Here is a 16311-nt window from a genome sequence, read left to right on the forward strand (position 1 = left end):
TACGACTCTGGACTATGCCTGAGCTAGGTAATGCATAACATGCAGTTGAGGATTTTACATCAAATCTTTTTAAGAATAGATACCTACCATACGTTACACAGGCCATGGCACCACTCAAAGCTTACTCTGCTTAGTCACAACCTTCAATAACGCACGCCCATTAGCCAGCACAGCCTTGCCATTCTGATTTTTCGTAGAGAACCGGATATCCTCAAACCCATCCTTGTCCACCTCCCCAGTCCGCCAAATTTCAGTGGTGAGTTTATCACCGGGACGAACGGGGGACGCGAAACGAGCTTGGAATTCTCGCAGGTTTTTGGGGTCGCTGCCGCCGAGTTCCTTGAGGACTCCGTGAGCAGTGGCGTTCCAGCTGTAGAGGCCGTGGATGATGATGCCGCCGAAACCCATCTTTGTGCCTGGTTCGGGGGTGGCGTGGAGGGGGTTGTAGTCGCCGTTGAGACTGGTTGAATGAGACGATGTTCATTCTGAGGATAGGGGGGTAGTCCTTACCGGTAAAGAAGAGAGGTCTCTTCGCTCGTTTGGTCAACGAAAACAGCATCAGGAGCTTTCCCCTTGGGAGGGGGGTAATTCACGGCACTGGGCCCTACATAACGCATTAGTACCATGTCCTGCACCATCATCAAAAGACCCTGGAGAGGAACAACGCACCCTTAGGGCCGCCCCAACCACCCTGACCAACATAAAATGCACTTCCAATCATCTTCGCATAGACCTCATCCGTCTCCTTATCCACTAACGAGACCTCGGTCTCTACAACTGAGGCCTTTCCCTTATCATAGACACCAATGACTTTGGTTCGAATCTCGAATTGTTTGCCCTCACTGGAGGTGGGTAGTTGTTTCAAGAAAATGATTCTGCGTTCGCCATCCACCACGCGCTGGGGGTTGAATTTAGGGACGTCGGGGATTGGGGTACTTGTTGATGCTTTGTAGAAGTCGATTACGTCGGTGTTTGTTAGTTTGAATGCTGTTCGTTATTATTATCAGCTGCTATAGAGCCCCGGGGTAGAAGATTGACGCACGGAGAATGTTTATATATGTCGGGAAAACGGCAAAGTCTGGATGGAGTTCCTGATAGAGTCAGTCCAGAACCTTAGAGGTGAAAGGCTGTTGAGGCACACATATAAAAAGTGCAATTCATCGGACTTGCATCCAATGCTGTTCGCGAAGAGCAGCGCATCGCGCTTCGTCCAGGTGACAGCCCGGCGGGGATATTCGAAACCAGCTCCGGGACCAGACATTATGAGTAACTAGGTATATTTCAAGAAGAGGTATCTGCGGTTCGTAAGTGCTCTAAGTGATAGTTGTGATGGTAGGTAGGTCGGAGGTTCCCCAGATATTCTCCGCACTGGCGGGKTTGTTATAGCAACGGCTCTCCGCAGCCAATGGGCCGAGGTACTTTTGCTTGCCATGTAGCACTGCCGAAGCAACCTTGGAAACAAGACATGTATTGGTGAGTACCCAAACTGTGCTAGAGTCCGTCTTGGAGAAATTATTTCCGCCTCGGGCCCGACCTCTTCTATTTCTCTTATTAAGCATTGCTATCAGCACTCGACATACTCGGTTATGTACCGACGAGCTCTCATCCGGGACCACAAGAACGGCAGTGTCCTTATCAAATTCACGGTGAATTGTGCAATAGCCAACACGAAAGGTGCATTGGATTGATCCAGATACAGGAAACAACATCTCACTGCTGCATATATATATTACGCCGATAGGAGCATGGGTAATCTGCTCACCCATATCCGAGCATGATAGACAGGCATCTTATCTTGAAGATGAAGATGGGATATAGCTCAATGTTACTAATATGCAATCATTTCTTGATAAATTGGGTCCACCATGCTTGGATCAGAAATGTAAATTGTTCAGAATACTGTGAACCTACCGAAGCTGTCCCGAATATCACCTACCTACGCCATGCGGTCATCTCAAAAATGGTCCGTTCTGGCAATATTGTTTGTAATCATCCCAGTTTCTTTAGCCATAAAAGGGACCTACAAAGTTCCTACGGTCGACGTGCTTAATGGCACATACTACGGTATTCATAGCCAGCACTATGACCAGGATTTCTTCCTAGGCGTACCTTACGCCCAACAACCTGTGGACAACCTCCGTCTACAAATCCCACGTTCTCTCAACAGCTCATGGACCAAACCTAGAAATGCAACTGAATACTCACCCAGCTGCTTGGGTTATGGCCAGTCTGAGGGGGCGTCTGAGTCTTGTCTGACTCTCAATGTTGTCCGTCCCAGTGGCACAAAGCTCGAGGATAAACTACCCGTAGCAGTATGGATATATGGAGGAGGCTACACATCAGGAAGTTCCGCGGACCAGCGCTACAATCTGTCCTTTATTGTCGACCAGTCAGTGCAAATGGGAACGCCGATGGTTGCAGTTAGTCTCAACTACCGTCTTCATTGCTGGGGCTTTATGTGGAGTCAGGAAATCAAAGATGCTGGTGTAGGCAATCTGGGCTTTAGGGACCAGCGTCTTGCGTTGCACTGGGTACAAGAAAGTATGTACCCTGAAATGTCTCGTTATTATTGCCCACTCCTCAATACGGATGCTAATGTAATGAAATAGATATCGCGGCGTTTGGAGGCGACCCAAGCATGGTCACGATCTGGGGCGAAAGCGCCGGCGCAAACAGCGTCGGAACCCAACTCATTGCATATGGGGGACGCGATGACCACTTGTTCCGCGGGGCCATCAGCGAGAGCGGCGCGCCCAGTACCTATGACCGATATCAGACGCCGGCGGACTGGCAGCCGTATTATGATGCCGTCGTAGAAGCAGCCGGTTGTAGTTCGGCGGCCGATTCCTTGGGCTGTCTTCGAGGAGTGCCGGTCAATACCCTATATGATATATTCAATAATGCATCGATCGTACCCGTTCACACACTCTCCGGTCTGAGTGGTCCTCAGTTCGTACAAGTCATTGATGGCGATTTCATCCAGGAGAGCGCCACCGTGCAGCTCCAGCAGGGCAAGTTCGCCAAAGTTCCCTACCTCATCGGCGGTAACGCAGACGAAGGCACGAGCTTCGCTGTACCAGGCATCAATACCACCGAGCAGTTTAAGGAAGTCATCTCAAATTGGGGCCTCGACAATGCTACAACCGATACACTGGCTGCGCTGTACCCTGATATCCCCGAAATCGGAATCCCAGCGACAATGACTGGCGCACCTCCCGCTGGATACGGCGCCATGTATAAACGTGTTGCAGCATTTCAAGGCGATGTAAACATCCACGCAGCTCGGAGATTAGCAAGCCAGATCTGGCGCCAATATAACGTGCCGGCATACTCCTATTTATTCGACGTGATCAACAACGGGCCGGATGTTGGTGCAAATCACGGCTCGGAAATTCCGTATGTTTTCAATGACGTGAATGGAGTGGGCTATGACGATAGCCACAATCCTTTGCTTGGTAAACCCACGAGTTATACGCAGCTATCGGTCATAATGTCTAGGATGTGGGTTAGCTTCGTGACGACCTTGGATCCGAATCTGCCATACGAAGGGAGCCGTTGGCCTATGTATGAATTGGATAATCCGGAGATTATTGTTTTCGATGTCAATGTTACCAGTCTTTCCTATGTGATGCCTGATCTTTATCGAGCCCAAGGCATCAAATATATCGGTGACAATTTGGCCTCTCTATTTGGACACTAGATTCGATCATCCAGGCAAATGAGGTAGAGCGCGTATATGTTAGCGTTTAGGAAAATACAAGTTCCAAGTATCAACGATGCAATCTGAAGTAGATTATGCGTAGCTTCAACTCGAGGGTATATACTTTGCAAAACAAATGTTTGCGAGGAGCTCATTATCATTCATCTCATCCATCTCTTTTTTGACGACCCAAATGTAGCGCCTAACATGCTCAGTTTTGCTCTTTCTTCCAACAGCAACAGACAGCACAGCCCCATAAAACGCCCTTGATGAATTAACAATAGCAGACATAGAAAAAAGCCATATATGTAGATGGTGTGGGCCCAAAGCCGAGGTACGACAAGTATAGTAATCCAAACATTCGATTATTTGATTTAGCACCTGGATATTGTTAGTCATAGAGTCTTTTCTACGCAGAAAATGATGGGCCACTCACATCTTGTACTCGCATTCGCCTTGAGCATAACGGATAGGATCCCTTGTTTCCAAGGTGTAGGAGAGCTTGATGTCGAGGTCACGCTTGTTCTTGGCATTGGGCTTGTTCTCCAGAACACCACTGACGGATTCCTCTTCTTCAACAGTCAAGACATCCCGCAGATAAAAGACGGTCTGCTTCCAGTGAGTGTACTTGGCATGAGGGCCAGTGGAGAAAGTGATAGGCTTGTGGCACGCGGTGAACTGAATGTCGAACCAAGCGATAATCGCGTGGATGAAGTCGTTGCGCTTGACGGGCAGCGAGTATGGGACTTTGAAGGACAAGTCTGCGGTGGTAACTGTGTACAGATCCAAGGTGAGAACGGCGCAGGGGTCCGTGACAACAGCTTTCATCTCGACAGTGTCAACGAGAGGCTCGGTTAGAGCAACATCCTTCATGGGACTGTAATTGAAGCCGTAAACGTTGTCCCAGACTGTGGCAAGCAATTAGTACCAAATTTGTGAGTTTGATGTTGTACAAACTTACATCCGATCTTGTCATCCTTGTACTCGCCGTCCTCGATACCAGCAACATAAATGGTAGCCTGATCAGGGAAGATCTTTCCACCTGGAGCAAGGTATCGATCACGGGCATAGAGAACAGTGTCCAGCATGCTCTCGTAAAGAAGGAAGTAACCCATCCACTCAGACACGATAATGTCAACCTGAGGAAATGGGAGGTTCACCTCTTCCATCTTTCCTTGCAGAAGGGTGATCTTGTCGGCCATACCGTTCACGGCAACGATCTCACGAGCCTTTTCGATGATGGAAGACATATCGACACCAATAACGTGTTTTGCACCGGCACGGACGGCGAACCTAAGAAACCAGAGGATTAGTCGTGGCAACACACACACATTCTCGAAATATGGCTACTCACATGCTGAGAATGCCGGTACCGCAACCGACGTCAAGAACGACCTTATCCTTGAAGATGTGCTTGTTCTGGTAGATAGCATCACGATAAGACCGAGTGCGGACATCGTCTTTCTGCAGACCGAAAAGGCAATCAGTTTCCGGTTCAGGTCAAAAGTTCCGAGGGTGCACTTACCAACATCTCCTCATGAATGCCTGGTTTCCAATATCATATTGTCAGTGAAAATCAATAAGTGTAGAATCGATGTCAAATACCATGATGATCGTAGCTGGAATGAAGTTGTTAGCTGTCAATACACAAAAAGTAGACTCGGTTTGCACATACCTCGTGAAGTAGCGAACTTCGGCGTGGTCAGCACCAACCATACGATCGGCGCTGCTCGTGATTCCTCCTTCGGCAGCCATGATATGAGATTCTATTTTTTTGTTTCCTTGAAAAAGAAGCAATCCAAAAGTTGAATAGATAAGGCAAAGCCGAGATGTAGGGGGAAAAAGTGAAAAGATAAAGAGAATGGAGGAGTCGATAGATGCTTTCCTTCCTTCCTTCCTATCGTATCAGTCTAGCCGATTTTTTTTTTCTATGGGCAATTTGCTCTTACTTTTAGCCCACTTGGAGGGGCACTAGCCGCAAATGACTTAGCGCAACACGTGAAATATGGGGAGGTGGGTGATTGATCTCTGCTTTTTTCTCTTCTTGATCCGAGATGTATTGCGCTCTCTGGTCACTATTGAAAACATCATAGACACATAGAATTAATCATTATGCTCCACTAGGCTACCAGCAACATACAGAGTCAGTAATTCATCAAAATGTGCTGAACAGCTGTCGTGCAAGCTAAATATCCCACCTTCAATCATTGGCCAATCACCACAGCACAAAAGGCCGGGTCCATTATGTAATCACTTAGCACCCGCCTCAGCCAAGTTAAGTTAGCTCTTGTTGAGTTGATGCGTTCCGGTTGATGTCCTCGCGACTCCTGCCAGCTCCTCATTCAGGGTCAGTATACAAGATGCAGGTCTTCCCATCATTGACTTGTGTCTCAAAAGTTTCTTGTTGTCTTTTCATTCTAGCGCTGCTTGTCGGACAGTCAGCGGCTTCTCTCGGAGACCGATTACCCGATTTCAAAGAATGTGTGACGGTAATGATCTTTCAGCTCAGCCATGACTCGGGGGTTTTCTAACGGTTATCGCTAGATATGTAAAGAAGAGAATTGTCAAGATGGTAATTCTGCAGTTCGTGAGTTTACCTCATTCCATCTTCTTGTTTTTGCTCCGTCTGACACGAATCCACAGCAATATACCTCCGTCTTATGCTATGGACTTGCGCCGCGGAGTGCGACTACACCTGCCAACATGTCATCACCGATCGCAGAGTCAACCGAGAATTCCCAATGCTGCAACCTATCGTACAGTTCCATGGAAAGTGGCCTTTCTACAGAGTTCTTGGCATGCAGGAGATATTCTCTGTGCTCTTCTCCCTGCTCAATTTCCTAGCTCATTACTACGGATTGAAGTGGGTTGAATCGTCGATCCCGGCCTCTTACCCTCTTCGCAAATACTACAAAGGGTTCGCATATTTTGGATACGCCAGTTGGACTTTTAGTATGCTGTTTCACACACGTGATTTCCCCTTGACCGAGAAATTGGATTACTGGGCCGCCGGCGCAAGCATCCTCTACGGACTCTATCTCGTGGTTATCCGCGTTTTTCGCCTAGACCAGGAACGGCCGCGCTTCAAACCAACGCTTCGCCGATTGTGGACTTATCTCTGTGTCGGCCTATACATTGCACACGTGTCATATCTCACTTTCTGGTCGTGGGACTACACTTACAATATGATTGCGAATGTTATCGTGGGAGTTATTCAGAATGTTCTCTGGACTGCTTTCAGCATCTACCGATACAGGAAGGAACCAAAGAAGCCATGGATGGCCTGGCCCGCCATCATCGTTCTGTGGATCTCACTGGCAATGAGCCTGGAGCTTTTTGACTTCCCGCCGTGGTGGGGATTGATTGATGCACATGCCTTGTGGCATTTGGGTACAGTTATACCCACTGCATGGTGGTATCTGTAAGTACCTAGGTAGTCTCTTCGACTTTGCAAATCCGTGTACTAATCAACGTTGTATAGATTTATTGTTGAGGACGCCAAGAACGACTTGGCCGCAGAGAGGTTGAAAGCTTGAGTCTGTCGGATAAGCTCCAAATTCATTATTTCTTGTAATATATACTGCTCATACGAGTGTCCCAAGCTATTTAGACCTAGAATAGCACTTTGCGTCTTTTAATAGAACAGCTGTGGCTGTTGTTGACCATACCAAGACATACCATCTCACCCTAAGTGTACTATTTTTCCTGGTCAGCCCTGGCTGAAAGGAGGTCTGAGGGGGCTTGTCTGTGCTGAGCCTCCGCGGGCACGGCTCCACTCTGTTTACCCTCTCATCTGAGACTGTTTCATTCACCTCCTACATAACCTCTCCTCTTTCTTCCTTTGCATTGTTATTGCCTCTGGATTTTCGACAATCCTCTGATACAAAGAAAAAAAAAATATTATTCCAGAATACCGCCTCAATGGCGTCTCCTGCAATTCACCAGGCCATTACTGAGGCCGCTTCCAAATATCGCTTTCCTGAGGGACGGGTGTTTGAGTATGGCACCGCGGGGGTAAGCTATGCTTGCAGTTCGTTCTATCCTTTGTCTTTCGCTAACTGGCGGTTTCTAGTTCCGCATGAAAGCGTAAGCACACCCCGAAGATTCTACATCATCATCCCTCAACGAATGCATCTCCCTTCATAAAGCATAGGCTGTTGTGAGCTTAGCGGCTAACTAGCAACCCCGCATCGCGAACAGAGATCTGCTCAACACAGTCGTCTTCGCTGTAGGACTTCTCGCCGGACTACGATCAAAGAAGCTCAATGGCCAATGGATTGGTGTTATGGTCACGGCGAGCCACAATCCCGCCGAGGATAATGGTGTGAAGCTGGTTGATCCGATGGTGAGTTTGCGGTGTAGCTCAGAACGATTGTTGCTGGAGGAGGAATACTAATATTTCTGGAATCACCAGGGCGAAATGCTTGAAGTAAGCCGACATCACCAACACCGATAATTTCTGACGACCATATTGACCACGTCTAGGCTGAGTGGGAGGCATATGCGACCAAGTTGGCCAACGCGCCCCTTGACAAGGTGGCAGATGTCTACAATGACCTAATCAAGGAAATCGACATCAAGATGGACAACCCTGCACGAGTGGTTTTTGCCCGCGACACACGCGCATCTGGTTCCCGTCTAGTGGGAATCCTCAATGCGGCGTTGACTGCCACTGAAGTCGAGTTTGTCGACTTCAAATTCATGACCACCCCCCAGCTACACTATATTGTTCGATGCAAAAATACCCTTGGCACTCCATACGAGTACGGCGAACCTACAGAGCAGGGCTACTACGAGAAACTCGGTGAAGCTTTCAAGAAGGTCATGAAGAGTGTCAAGATCCAAGGTCACCTCACTGTTGACTGCGCCAATGGTGTTGGTGGTCCCAAGCTCCACGAACTCATCAAATATCTCCCATCTGCAGCGGAAGGTGGCCTTGACATCAAGGTAGTCAACGACAATGTCATCAACCCAGATAGTCTCAATTTTGAGGTAGGTCAGGCACCCCAATCTAAGATTTCAATTCTAATATTTGTTTAGTGTGGCGCAGACTACGTCAAAACCAAGCAACGAGCTCCCCCCTCATCCAAGGCCGCACAGTTGGACCGCTGTGCATCTTTAGACGGCGACGCTGATCGATTGGTATACTACTTCTTGGACGAGAACAATGTGTTCCGATTGCTTGATGGAGACCGCATTGCAACGCTTGCAGCTTCCTTTATCGGCGATCTAGCCCGCAACGCCGGCATTGCACAGAAACTAAAGATTGGTGTTGTTCAGACTGCTTATGCCAACGGCGCTAGCACTGAATATATTGAAAAGGTTCTCAAACTCCCTGCCGTATGCACAAAGACAGGTGTCAAACATCTCCACCATGCGGCCATGCGATATGATGTTGGTGTCTATTTCGAAGCCAACGGCCACGGCACAGTGACATTTTCAGAAAATGCGCTCAAAACCATTAAGAGCGCAGAGCCTCAATCACCGGCCCAGCAGCACGCACTGGAATCTCTCGTCGGTTTGACAGATTTGATCAACCAGGCAGTCGGAGACGCTTTGTCAGATATGCTTCTCGTCGAGGCGATCTTGGCCCACAAGGGATGGACCACCAAGGAATGGCTCGGCACTTACACTGACCTGCCTTCTCGTCTTGTCCGCGTAGAAGTTGCGGACCGCTCAATCTTCAAAACCGTTGACGCAGAACGCAAGCTCGAATCCCCGGCAGGTCTACAGGATAAAATTGATGCTCTGCAATCCCGTTACAACAAAGGCCGTAGCTTCGCCCGTGCCAGCGGCACAGAAGATGCTGTGCGCGTGTATGCCGAGGCTGCCAGCAGATCCGAAGCTGATGATTTAGCTACTCGGGTCGCCAACGCTGTGAAGGAAGCTGGCTCTGGCGGCGATGCTTAAGCATTGCCATCTACATCTAATGAATTACGTATTTCAAGATGGAAACAAAATTAAAACATGGATGAACGAATCTCTTCTCTTTTTTGCGGCCGAGGTTGTATTGCGACACTGCCGATAAAATGTCATGACTGAAGCAATGAATTAGAACGTTGAATGCATACTGTCATTTTACAATGAGAATATCTATAATATCGTAGCAAAATCCCGCCAAAGCTAGATACCGGCTTATACTACAAGAATCAACCCTCCTCCTGATCCATATTATCACGTCCTCGTTTCCCACCGTTTCCTGACCTACTTCCTCTCATTCCCGATCCTCTACCACCCCTACCACCCCTACCACCACTATTCTTCTCCTCCATATCCTTCAGCTGAGTGACAGCCTGTCGTTGTGCTTCACCCACTCGCTCAGACAGAACCAGAACTTCATCCTTCTCAACCTTGTATTCGGGTAATTTCTTGTCCAGAGCCTTTTCGATACGAAGCCACACTTCGACGTCGTATTGCGTGACTAGACTGATGGCCTTTCCTGATTTTCCAGCCCGGGCGGTTCGGCCAATTCGGTGGACGTGAGTTTTGCTGTCTGCTGCAAGATCATAGTTGAGCACGAGATCGACGGAGGGGATATCAAGACCTCGAGCAGCGACGTCGGTTGCGATAAGGATGTCGCGCTGCCGACTTCGAAAACGGCCCAAGGAAGCCAGACGAGCCGATTGTGAGAGTTGGCCGTGCAAAGCGATGGCTCCAAAACCGAGCGCTCGACACAAAAGACTTAAGAATGTCGCCTGGTGCACTGTCCGAGTAAACACAATGGTCGTCTGACCGATGTGTTCGTTCAACAGCCATATAAGATGGACGTCCTTGTGCTTGTGTGGTATAAACATGTAATATTGGAGAAGCGTCGAGACCGTCTGATACTTATTTGACGAAACCGAGACACGAAGTGGGTTACTCAGTGATGCGCGCTGCAAGCCTTCTACCTTGGAACTCATGGTAGCCGAGAATAAAAATGTACGTCTCTCCCGTGGTAGGACCTTGAGAATCTTATCAATGATAGGGCCAAAATCCATGTCCAATAGACGATCTGCTTCGTCCATGATGAGATATTTCAAGCTTCGCAGACTGAACCCCTTTGTGTTTTCGAGATGATCGAGTAATCGACCGGGTGTAGCGACGATGATGTGTGGTCGTTTACCAATAGCTATGGCTTGTGGCACCATATCGAGGCCGCCAACCAAGCAGACACTCCTCACGCTTATTGTAGAGCCGAGTGCTTCAAAGGCTTCGGAGATTTGGTACGCTAGTTCACGAGTCGGGGCAAGGACTAGTCCAAAGAATGGCTGGGGCTTGTCCATGAGCGCTTGGAGGACGGGCAGCGCAAAGGCGGCCGTCTTTCCGGAACCTGTCTCTGCTAATCCGATCAAATCCCGATTCTGCAATGCTTGTTAGCAAGTGACCATGACGACGGTAGAGATAGAATACCTGTAAGGCCAGAGGGATGGATTCCGCTTGAATGGCGGTCGGTGCCTTGTATCCCAGAGTCTCGCATGCTTCGCACAGCTGAGGAATCAATCCCAACTCTTTGAATGTCTTGGGAGCTTTGGCAGCTTCATCTTCGTTGGCACTGTTGTGAACTTCTTCCCCTGACGAGCTAGCATCTTCTGAGACCTCCTCTTTCTCGACGAGCTTCTCGTGCGAGATCTTGCGTTTCTTCAGTGCAGGCATTTCGAATATCCCGCCGCGTATTGTTTATACTGCAATGGAAAGTTGTTGAAGCCGAACCGAAACCCCGCTGGCCTCTCACGATTGATTATGCTGCGAAGAAAAAGTAGTTGATGCTATATAAAATCCCCGCTGGGCCGTCCTATCAGCGACCCGCAAAAAATTATTTTAGCGCCGCAAAATCGATAACCCGGTCCATATCTTATCGGAAAAAATAATCTGCTCCAACTGACCTCAGCTGTTTTTTGCAGAATTGACACACCAACCAGCATAATGGCGAGAAGACGTACCAAGAAGCGGACCCAAGGTCAAGGCCAGAATGAGGCTGCTAATTCGAAAAATGCCGCTTCCCAATCGCCCAAGTCGATGGTCATTCGAATTGGAGCAAGTGAAGTCGGTTCAAGTGTTAGCCAGCTAGCTAAAGACTTTCGCCTGATGATGGAACCCGATACAGCCAGTCGCTTAAAGGTAAGAATCTCTAGCTATTGGCTCAGCAGAGAGAAAGCAATTCTAAGTCAAGTTTAGGAACGAAAAGCCAACAAGCTCAAAGACTACGTTGTCATGGCAGGACCTCTCGGCGTCACACATCTCATTCTCTTCTCCAAATCCAGCACCGGAAACACAAACATGCGTCTCGCCCTCACCCCTCGAGGCCCAACACTTCATTTCAAAGTGGAAAACTACTCTCTCTGCAAAGATGTCGCAAAAGCACTTAAACACCCCCGCGGCGGTGGACAGGATCACCGAACACCTCCTCTTTTAGTCATGAACAACTTCAATACTCCAGACGCCAACGAAAACTCGAAGATACCCAAACGTTTGGAATCGCTTGCCACGACTGTTTTCCAATCGTTGTTCCCTCCTATCAATCCCCAGGCTACACCGCTGACTTCGATACGTCGCGTGATGATGCTGAACCGTGAGAAGTCGCCTAACGATGATTCCTATATTCTTAAACTTCGTCACTACGCAATCACTACGAGAAAGACTGGTGTTTCGAAGAGAATTCGTCGTCTTGACCCAACGCTACAAAGACATAAAGATCCCAAGAAGAGCTTGCCCAATTTGGGCAAATTAGAGGATGTTGCTGACTATCTTCTCGATCCAGCTGCGGGCGGTTACACATCAGCGAGTGAAACAGAACTGGACACGGATGCAGAGGTTGAGATCACTGAAAGTACGACCCGTAAAGTGCTCAGCAGGCGGGAGATGCAGCGCGCAAAAGCGGGTGAAAATGCAACAGATAAGCAGCCCGGAAAGCCTAATGTTGAAAAGAGAGCTGTCAAATTAGTCGAGCTGGGACCTCGTATGACTTTACGGTTGAAGAAAGTCGAGGAAGGACTGTGCGGTGGAAGAATCATGTGGCATGAGTTCATCTCCAAGTCGGAGAGGGAGGTTAAGAGGATGGATGACGAATGGAACCGGAGGAGAAAAGAGAAGGAAGAGCGCAAGAAGCAGCAGAGGGCCAATATTGAGAAGAAGAAGCAGGATAAAGCCAAAGCAAAAGCCAATGGACAAGGTGGTGACAATGCAGATGACGATGAGGATGTTAGCATGGACGATGATTATGAGTGGGATAGTGACGAGTATGATCAGGAGGTTGGTGTCGAACAGGACAGTGAGGATGAGGGCGGCGATGAAGACGAGTCTATGGAAGAGTAGATCAAAATCATGTATATATCTATGTCTAATTTGGTGGCATCCAATCGAAGTGTCCATTCATCGCATATCGTAATATTCTTCTCAAATAATTTTGCGTTTTATTAGATAGCCTTAGCCTGGCATAGTTTCTCATCCACAAGCTTCGCAACCATCCTTTCCAGAATGGTGAAATCGCCGCCAGTGTTCTGGCTGAAATATGCCTGCACACTCTTCTCAACATACTTCCCAACCATATCAATCTCAACATTGACGTCGTCACCGGCCTTTTTCGCTGCCGTAACGATCTTCTCCTGCGTATACGCGATGAGCATAACTTCCCAATACCCATCTTCGCCATCGACCACTTTCGTGACGGTCAGACTTGCTCCGTCGAGTGTTATGAATCCCTTTTCAACGACATATCGTAGGATACTTCTATCGCTCGGCTGCAGTCTGAATGTCAACGCGTTTCCGTCCGGAGTAATAGATAGAATCTTCGCGGTAGTATCAACATGTCCCTGGACAAAATGACCACCCATGCGTGTCTCGGAGGATACGGCGCGCTCAAGGTTGACTTTGGAATCTTTTTTGAGAGATCCAAGGTTGGTGCGGCGGAGGGTTTCGGGGGCAACGCCCACTTTGAACCAGTCCTTGTCGAAGGCTGTGACGGTCAAGCATGTTCCTGTCCATCAGTGGTGATTAGCAGTGTCATCTACTTTCATTTTGATGTATTGATATACCATTGACGGCAATGCTGTCTCCAAGATGGGCGTCTCCAAGAATCTCCGCACAATTTCCAATGGTGAGCGAAGTTCCCCCGCCCCCGCTTGCGCTGGTGTCGAGAGGCTCGAGGGACGTCACCGCTGTAGGAGAAGGTTAATTAGCAATTCTGCTTGGTTCTCGGTCTGGTGTAGACTCACTCCCAATTGTTTCAACGATGCCAGTGAACATGATGGCGTTGTCACTGTCGGTTAACGAAGCGGATTCAATGTTTCCTTCATAAGTTAAGTCGATCTCTTATCCGGACGAATACCCGCGGCTTTGTTTCCGCTTATCGGCGGTTGCTTGGACATTTAAATATGCGGTCTATCTGCATCACCGAAGTGCATTTGTCGATGTTCATATCGTGGAAATGAAGGGTCTTACGATAAAATCGCAAGGGCTATTGGCTAAAAGAGCCATTTCCCGGTCTACTACCTACGTAGGGAGCCATGGAGTCCAATGGCGACGCTATTCTACGCCAGTCACTGCTCCGGGTGTTCTACCGCTCGAAGGCATTCGAGTATTGGACATGACTAGGGTTCTTGCAGGTGTAAGTGCTCGAATGATCGAATGAATCTGAAGAATAGAGTTGTGTACGTACTGACAGCTTTTAGCCTTATTGTACACAAATATTGGGAGATCTGGGGTATGCATCTCATTGAACTATCTTTCCGCAACCTGGCTGAACAACAAATTATAGCGCGGATGTGATCAAAGTTGAACACCCGCAACGAGGGGATGATACTCGAGCTTGGGGGCCGCCATTCGCGAAGTATCAGGATGCATCCAAGAAGGGTCCAGGTGAAAGTGCCTATTACCTTGCGGTAAGACAGGGCCCGTGTCTTTACAAACATGCCAGATGCTCATGCGATGGTACTAGGTCAACCGAAACAAAAAATCCATCGGCCTGTCATTTGCACATACATCCGGGGTTGAAATTTTGCATAAACTGATAAAGGAATGCGACGTTCTCGTCGAAAATTATCTCCCAGGAAGTCTGAAGAAATACGCCATGGACTACGAGACCCTAAGCAAGATCAATCCCAAACTGATCTATGCCAGTATAACAGGCTATGGACAAACAGGCCCTTATAGCAACCGAGCCGGCTACGATGTCATGGTGGAAGCAGAAATGGGTCTAATGCATATTACAGGTTCTAGAGATGGACCTCCGGTCAAAGTTGGTGTTGCGGTGACGGATCTGACGACCGGTCTTTATACGTCGAATGCCATCATGGCTGCTATAATTGCGCGTGGACGTACAGGGAAAGGACAGCATATTGATGCGTGCTTGAGTGATGTACAGGTTGCGACTCTTGCCAATCTGGCGAGTTCGGCTTTGATCAGTGGGGAGAAGGATTCTGGTCGTTGGGGCACAGCTCATCGTATGTACATTCTATCCTTTTGACCCAGGCAATGGGACTGATATTCTGATCATTAGCATCGATCGTCCCGTACCGAAGTTACAAGACTCTCGACGGTGACATTCTCTTCGGCGGCGGTAACGATCGACTGTTCGGCGTACTTAGTGACCGGCTCGGACACCCTGAGTGGAAAACGGATGGCCGCTTCTTGAAAAACAGTAACCGGGTTGAAAACCGAGTCCAGCTCGATGGCATGATTGAGGAAATCACAAAGACAAAAAGCACGCAAGAGTGGCTTGAGCTTTTCGAAGGCAGCGGAATGCCATATGCCGCTGTAAATGACATTCAGGGAACACTGAATCACGAGCATGGTTAGTAGGATCAAAACTTTGGAGTCAAACTTATTACTGATATTTCTTTAGTACGAGCTCGTGGCATGGTTACAGAAATCGAACATCCAGAATGCGGACCCATGAAACTTGTAAATACGCCCATCAAATACTCCCATGCCCAACCAGGCGTGCGCACGCCGCCTCCTACGTTAGGTCAACATACCGATGAAGTACTGCAAGGCTTGTTGAATTACAGCGAAGATGAAGTCCTTTCGATGAAGAAGGAGGGAATCATCTCATAGAAAGACTTGGAGCTCACCGGAATGAAATGGCTTCTGGATAACCATCGGCAACTCTGAAGTACCCTTGATCGTGACCGAGCTCGATTTGCGAGAGTTTTGACCACCTTAGATCAAGGAGGCGACCTTCCATACGAGAGTCCCTGACGTACTGAGAGATAGCTCTGCTATGTTATGTCCCGTGATCTGTTGGGTAGAGTCTAGATAAATCTCCTTCAAGCAGTGTCCATGGATTCCTCATCCCTTCGCATTAGGGTACATGCTCAATATTCGTATGCCAAAGTCAATTTTCCATTCGTATATTATTCAGCTCTTCAAGCCATTTGGGAGAACGCTTCGACGCTTTTCAACAGCTCGATCAAGACCTTGGTCGTCAACCACGATTGAGAGGTGGAAATGATGTTGAGGGGCCAGTGCCAAAACGTCTCAGTAGAAGGGTTATTTGTGTGGTTGATATAGGTATATTTTGACCATTTCTCCCTCTGGTAGTTGCCTGGAATCTAGCAGATATATCATCTCAGTATGTAATGTATGGGAAGTATAAGGTCAAGAAGAATTCATGAGAAGAAGCGAGATTATAT

At 48.3% G+C, this 16311-nt stretch overlaps 9 protein-coding genes across 9 annotated transcripts; 5 read left to right on the forward strand and 4 right to left on the reverse strand.

Annotated features, from left to right (window-relative positions):
* Window positions 1-114: 114 nt before the first annotated feature.
* On the reverse strand, window positions 115-1261 carry BHQ10_000842 (uncharacterized protein; the record flags this gene model as incomplete). Its single annotated transcript, XM_040881223.1, has 5 exons — window positions 115-460; window positions 511-604; window positions 670-987; window positions 1043-1091; window positions 1142-1261. 5 exons carry the CDS (start codon window positions 1259-1261, stop codon window positions 115-117), a joined length of 927 nt encoding a protein of 308 aa, XP_040729347.1.
* Window positions 1262-1943: 682 nt separating this feature from the next.
* BHQ10_000843 (uncharacterized protein) lies at window positions 1944-3700 on the forward strand (the record flags this gene model as incomplete). The annotated part of the gene is made up of 2 exons (XM_040881234.1): window positions 1944-2541; window positions 2610-3700. The coding sequence occupies 2 exons, from the start codon at window positions 1944-1946 to the stop codon at window positions 3698-3700; spliced, it is 1689 nt and encodes a 562-aa protein (XP_040729348.1).
* Window positions 3701-4074: 374 nt separating this feature from the next.
* On the reverse strand, window positions 4075-5455 carry BHQ10_000844 (uncharacterized protein; the record flags this gene model as incomplete). Its single annotated transcript, XM_040881245.1, has 7 exons — window positions 4075-4081; window positions 4137-4608; window positions 4662-4993; window positions 5055-5164; window positions 5226-5245; window positions 5306-5319; window positions 5376-5455. 7 exons carry the CDS (start codon window positions 5453-5455, stop codon window positions 4075-4077), a joined length of 1035 nt encoding a protein of 344 aa, XP_040729349.1.
* A 986-nt stretch (window positions 5456-6441) lies between these two features.
* BHQ10_000845 (uncharacterized protein) lies at window positions 6442-7236 on the forward strand (the record flags this gene model as incomplete). Its single annotated transcript, XM_040881256.1, has 2 exons — window positions 6442-7121; window positions 7182-7236. The coding sequence occupies 2 exons, from the start codon at window positions 6442-6444 to the stop codon at window positions 7234-7236; spliced, it is 735 nt and encodes a 244-aa protein (XP_040729350.1).
* A 385-nt stretch (window positions 7237-7621) lies between these two features.
* BHQ10_000846 (uncharacterized protein) lies at window positions 7622-9610 on the forward strand (the record flags this gene model as incomplete). The annotated part of the gene is made up of 6 exons (XM_040881267.1): window positions 7622-7714; window positions 7773-7786; window positions 7901-8045; window positions 8115-8129; window positions 8186-8692; window positions 8741-9610. 6 exons carry the CDS (start codon window positions 7622-7624, stop codon window positions 9608-9610), a joined length of 1644 nt encoding a protein of 547 aa, XP_040729351.1.
* Window positions 9611-9849: 239 nt separating this feature from the next.
* On the reverse strand, window positions 9850-11335 carry BHQ10_000847 (uncharacterized protein; the record flags this gene model as incomplete). Its single annotated transcript, XM_040881278.1, has 2 exons — window positions 9850-11043; window positions 11093-11335. The coding sequence occupies 2 exons, from the start codon at window positions 11333-11335 to the stop codon at window positions 9850-9852; spliced, it is 1437 nt and encodes a 478-aa protein (XP_040729352.1).
* Window positions 11336-11605: 270 nt separating this feature from the next.
* Window positions 11606-12994, forward strand: BHQ10_000848 (uncharacterized protein; the record flags this gene model as incomplete). Its single annotated transcript, XM_040881289.1, has 2 exons — window positions 11606-11800; window positions 11858-12994. 2 exons carry the CDS (start codon window positions 11606-11608, stop codon window positions 12992-12994), a joined length of 1332 nt encoding a protein of 443 aa, XP_040729353.1.
* Window positions 12995-13095: 101 nt separating this feature from the next.
* BHQ10_000849 (uncharacterized protein) lies at window positions 13096-13924 on the reverse strand (the record flags this gene model as incomplete). The annotated part of the gene is made up of 3 exons (XM_040881300.1): window positions 13096-13655; window positions 13714-13836; window positions 13894-13924. The coding sequence occupies 3 exons, from the start codon at window positions 13922-13924 to the stop codon at window positions 13096-13098; spliced, it is 714 nt and encodes a 237-aa protein (XP_040729354.1).
* A 340-nt stretch (window positions 13925-14264) lies between these two features.
* BHQ10_000850 (uncharacterized protein) lies at window positions 14265-15733 on the forward strand (the record flags this gene model as incomplete). Its single annotated transcript, XM_040881312.1, has 6 exons — window positions 14265-14285; window positions 14350-14381; window positions 14436-14559; window positions 14616-15120; window positions 15177-15470; window positions 15522-15733. The coding sequence occupies 6 exons, from the start codon at window positions 14265-14267 to the stop codon at window positions 15731-15733; spliced, it is 1188 nt and encodes a 395-aa protein (XP_040729355.1).
* Window positions 15734-16311: the final 578 nt, after the last annotated feature.

The sequence above is a fragment of the Talaromyces amestolkiae genome, assembly GCF_001896365.1.
Source record: "Talaromyces amestolkiae strain CIB chromosome Unknown scaffold1.1, whole genome shotgun sequence".
NCBI classification, from domain to species: domain Eukaryota; kingdom Fungi; phylum Ascomycota; class Eurotiomycetes; order Eurotiales; family Trichocomaceae; genus Talaromyces; species Talaromyces amestolkiae.